Source organism: Vigna radiata, chromosome 5 (assembly GCF_000741045.1).
Source record: "Vigna radiata var. radiata cultivar VC1973A chromosome 5, Vradiata_ver6, whole genome shotgun sequence".
In the NCBI taxonomy this organism is placed as follows: Eukaryota; Viridiplantae; Streptophyta; class Magnoliopsida; order Fabales; family Fabaceae; genus Vigna; species Vigna radiata.
The window spans coordinates 16,714,019-16,719,517 of NC_028355.1; the positions used below are offsets into that span (position 1 = coordinate 16,714,019).

Here is a 5,499-nt window from a genome sequence, read left to right on the forward strand (position 1 = left end):
TCTCTGCCAACCACCACCAAAACCAAGATGATCGAAACAAGCAAAGAAAGATACACAAAAGTAAAACGTGTGGCCAAATAACATCATCGTCATCGTCGTGGTCGTGGTGGTCAAATATTCCCATTTCCCCTTTCTATCTCTTTCCGTACGCCTCATTCCAAAACACTCAGATATTGTATATCAGTATAACAATTCAATGGATTGCGCAATTCTTAACAAGAGAAACACAAATTAATGTTGTCCTCTTACTTTATTTGTTCTAGCCATTTACAATTAAAATGAGAGGAGTTAAGGAAAGACACACAGAGACGATGAAGAATAACAGCCCCTGAAAGAAAAACCACAAGTGGCTGCTCTCACCGCTAAGACAACACACACCAACCAACCAAAACATAGAAAGGAGATGATTTTGAATATTTTTACAACACTGGGCCACAGAGAAGAACAACCTAGTAATTCCACACCAGACCCTCCAAGGCAATGTCTCGTTCCGCATCAAAATCAAACGGTGGTGGCTGATACATCCATGTGTCCACCGAGTCCACGAAAACGAACTCCTTTTCCAACTCCACACACCCGTCATCGGTGCTTTCCAGGGACGGGAGTTCAACTATCTGAGTCAACTCGTCTGAGGCAGAGGACAGGTCCATTGCCGACACAAAGGACGAGAGGGAGGATGGCTCCATGTGCGCCGCCTTCGCCGCCGCCGCCTGGACGTCGCGCGCCGCCAGGGAGGCCGGGCGTGGGAGGGAGTTCGCCAGGTGGGGGAAGTTCAGAATGGCGGCGGAGCCCTTGATGCTGAGGGCAGCCACGTCGTGCGCTCTCGCCGCCATCTCCGGCGTCGGGAATGTGCCTAGCCATATCCGCGACTTCTTCCGCGGCTCGCGGATTTCTGACACCCACTTACCCCAGTTCCGCATCCGCACGCCACGGTACACTGGGTGCTTGCTCGAGTCGCGAATGCGCTTTATCTTCTTGCTCTCTCGCCCGGCCTCGGTTTCCAACGACATCGTCTTCTCCGCTGAAACTATCATTCTTTATTGTTAAAGAGAACTGAATTATCACTATGTGGTTCTTTCTACAGCGATGATGGAGTTTAGTTGCTTATTTTTGGAGGAGAAGGAGAAGGAGGTGGAAGAGGAGGCTATTCTCATTTGGCATGCAAGTGAAATTCATTAGCTACGACTTTTTTCTCTTTTCTTTTCTTTGTCACTTCTTCTCAGTGACTCATATAACACTTATAAAGGTTCATAGAGGAGAAAAGAATGGACCCACATGAGAAAAACGCGACACTCACCCTGCAATCGCATAGTTAATGCTAATACCTTCTTCACTCGCCATTGCCACGCAACCTCCTGTTAACTTTGCTCCTTCCTTTTATATATCTATTGTCTTTGTATTTACTCATGCTTACCTTTTTTAACCACCCACCTGTTTTTTCTTTTTGTTTTTTTTTTTTTCACCCTCGCTGTTCATCTACCCTTATCTTTTTCTTAGAAAGTTTCATCAATGCAATGCATATCAAGGCTCTTCTGTTGTGCTTTATCTTCTTTTCCCTTAACTCGCTATCGCCAATAATTTGCTATTTTGTATTTTCCACTGTAAAAAGTACTGCTGGGTGCAACAGGTTTGGTTAGTCAAATTTAATAAGGTTGACACGAGAGCTGCCAAGGCTCCACCACCACTTGTGTACTTTTTATTTTCTCAATCTAGTTGGGGTTTTTCTATGATGAGTATCCCTGCTGATTTTCACTCTTCTTTTGGGACGGGTTAAATTTTGTTGCTTTGTCTTTGCATGTAGACGTAGGTATCCGATACGACCAGTTTTATTTATTATTTGAACAACTTGTTCAATGTCAGTTCATATGTATTTTTGTATTTTGTCATACCTTCAATATTTATATTTCTCTCTCCATATCATTTCTAAAGCCAAAAATAGTGCAGAAAGCATATAGTGTCCCCGGCCTAGGGAGATGTCAAAACAACATTTTTCATTGTACGGACCAGTTTCTCCATTCTTGATGTACCTCAAGTTGAAGCCGATGATGAATGAGTTGTTCTGTTTACAATGCAACTCATTAATTCAAGCTTGGTTGGTGATTAACAGTTTAATCATTAGCTGATTCGAGGGAATGGTGTATTGGTGGTACATGTAATTGGGTATCTGTATAACTCCAATGAATATCACCACAGATATGGAGTTCCAACCATTGCATGTGAGTGCTTTTAAAACTATATAGTCAGGGCCAGCAATGATTTAGGTTTTTGGACCCTTCTTTCAATATTTCTTCCTCTTCATTTACAATATATTTATTTGCCTCTTCTCTTAGAAGAAGATGCAATTATTTCTTCCCCTTATTATTCCTACTTCTTTTCGGTTTATTATTACTCTGCTATTAGTCCTTCTTAAATTGATGGGGCCCTACCAGTATTCCTCGGTGACGTTGCTCCATTCATGGTCTGTAATTGTCTCCATCTCATCATCACTCACATTTCAGACACCAGAGACGGTAATCTTGTGGTACTTTTTTTCTCATTCATTAGAAAAAGTAGTGAAACTACTAAACAATGGTACCTAGGCTATGCTTTGAAAAGATAATAAGAAAGAAAACTAAATTTCATTGTACTGATATTGTCCTATGGACTGTTTTGTTCCGTGTGCGTCCTGTACAGTGGTGGTGCGCTATAGGTGTTTCCATCTTGCCACGTGCAGTTCGTCAACAGTGATTTAACTCTATTAAATGGACCAACCCCACACTTCAAAGTGACATCGCTTTGTCAAACATGTTAAAGGCCCATTTTCCTATCACACGGATTAGACACATAACAAATCCTTGCAATTTACAGCACCACAATATTGTATTATTGGTTTAAAGTGCAATAACCCTCAAAGTCACTCTATCTATCTACGCCCAAGCTGATAAATAACTTACCTTTATAGCTTCTGCCCCTGCTAGGGCCTCTCTACATTTTATGCTTTGCTAACGACGAAAATAGTCCGTCCATGGTGTTATTGTTTTATACGTGCGTTTCTATATTTTCCCAAGTATATATCCAGTACCAGACGATGATATTGTACCTCCAGAATGAGCTGTTACCTTTTGTGGTGTACCTGTTAACTTGTTTGGAGTTGGACCCATGACATGATTTTTTATTTCTTTATTTATTTGTTACATAGTTCTTCTGGTGATAAGGCATAAAACTTTTTTCTGCACAGTGCACAAGTACAAACAAAAGCTCTTGGAACCCAACCGCTGCCACACATGGTTTTTTTTTTCTCTTTCTTTCTCATCAAATAAGAAAAAACTATCACAGAACCTTAAATCAGACATCTGGGCCACGTTAAGGCATGGCCTAAGATCCGACAAAGGTCACCCCAGATAAGATCTTTGAGTTGGTGAATGCATTTAGCTTCTGTTCCAGGATTCCTGTGGTTGTGTTGAGAGGTGAACAGCAACAGTGAACTCATAATTTTATGTTTTTGAAACGAATGGTATACACATTATTGTTTTGACTTTTGAGTTCACTATACTAATGTAGTTGATTCACATATGACACATTTTATTCAAAACCTAGATATTCAATCTGCGATCTGACTTAAGAGTGACAATTTGCAAAGTTTTTGAGAAGATTCAGGATTCTGATTAGCCTATAATTTCTTACTCAATCTCCATCACTCAAGCCACACCCACCTGGCCAAGATGGAGAGGTTTCTGAGAGTGAGGAACTTGATCATGACTTGCCTTTACTGTGAGCATGGAACAGTTCAAACCCAAAAATTTGATGGTGGTGATATTTGCTTTTTATTCTAAAACCACTATATATATAAAAGGTGAACACTTCTAATATTATAAAGACTTCTGACCTAAATCAGAATCCTAGCTAAACTGCAAGAATTATAAATTGAATTGAAATTACATGTAAAACAAGGTAACAGAACCAAAACAAGTGCAAACAAAATATACTGATGGAGGCATGGAAAGATGTCCACTCAATGATATATGGCTTGTCGTTTTGGGTTTGATATTTATGATTCTACAATCTTAATTTGTATATCATAATTGATAAATAATAATCAAAATAACAGTTATCTACCAGTCAAGAAAGAAACGGCATCGATCATCTCATATACTGGTAGGTATATCTTCTACTGCAGTATAAGTTAAGGACAGAAACTCAAATGCAGTTCAATCCAAGGAAGAACATGATTTTTATCTCACAAATATGAATTAAGAAGTGACTACAGTGTAGTAATACATAGACATTGTTTTTCTCCCTCAACTTCCAGTTTAACTTATAGCGAGTCCATCACAGTTTGAAAGAATCCAAATTATGAGATATGTTCCATAAATTCAATTAAAAATTTCAAGTTAAATATGGGTATAGGAATGAAGTCACTAAACGCCAAAATGTTCTTTATTGATGTTTACTCAAGTCTCTGACCAAGTGAACTCAAACAGTAAGGTTTCAGGCTAAGGTATAAATCCATGAGGTTGAGGATGGATTGAGAACCTAACCTAACAACTTTTAGATTAGATGTCATCTTAACTAAGTACAATGATTTAACTTCTGCTTAACCACATGACAAAATCATGAGACCTCCATCTTTATGGTGAAGCAAGGTTAGGGGGAGATGCCTAATTTTTGTCTGTGATTTTTTTAAGCATTATTTGTTGTAAAGTACAAGAAAATAATTGAGGATATATATGCACATGTTTTTTTACAAGAAAAAATTAAGACCAATTTATCAATAAGTTAAAATTAATTTATGTTTGCTTTTATATATAATTTCTCTATTTTTTTTATTATTAACTTATATAAAAGTTTATTTTAGCAAATGAAAAAGTCAACTTTAATTTTTCTCTCTTGTGTTCCTTTAAGATAAGGAAAATTCTCCAAATTATTCTCATTATAATTCAGATTTACTTCTTTTATATATAAATTTGAATCCTCGTATGTGGAATGAAATTATTTTTAAACACTATCACGATTATTCTAAAATTTCACTCCCATTAAATCATATCCATTGTCTGCATTCTATATATTATTTAGTTATTGCTTAAAATTTTGTATTAATTTTAAATATATTGTTTTTGAAGTTATATTCACAGCAAACTTAAGCTAATGGGAAAGAATCTGTGAAGGGTAAATGAAGAATAATAAGAGTGTGTCTTCAACCTGTGGATATTTACTTGCATATGTAAACCAGTGAGTATCATAATGGGGTTATAAAATGATAATTTTTTTCACTGAAATGTTGTGGATGAAGTGTAGCTTACGTATAGAAAATAAATACATTTGTTTGTAAGTAAATAGTTAGTTTCAATTGATGTCTATGTTTATGTATAAAGGATGTTTGTTTATGTAAACTCATGTTCTCTGGTTAACATGATGTAACTAATTCGTATGAAGAATTATTATATCGATTGGATGAAACCAAAACATTTTATGTATGTGAGAAGAAGTAGAATATGTTGGTGAAATCTCAAGGCACAGAGG

General features: G+C 37.1%; 1 protein-coding gene across 1 annotated transcript; it reads right to left on the reverse strand.

The window, feature by feature from the left end:
- Positions 1–201: 201 nt before the first annotated feature.
- Positions 202–1,555, reverse strand: LOC106760881 (dehydration-responsive element-binding protein 3). Its single transcript, XM_014644317.2, has one exon. The coding sequence runs from the start codon at positions 1,032–1,034 to the stop codon at positions 450–452; it is 585 nt and encodes a 194-aa protein (XP_014499803.1). The 5' UTR covers positions 1,035–1,555; the 3' UTR covers positions 202–449.
- Between the last annotated feature and the right edge of the window lie 3,944 nt (positions 1,556–5,499).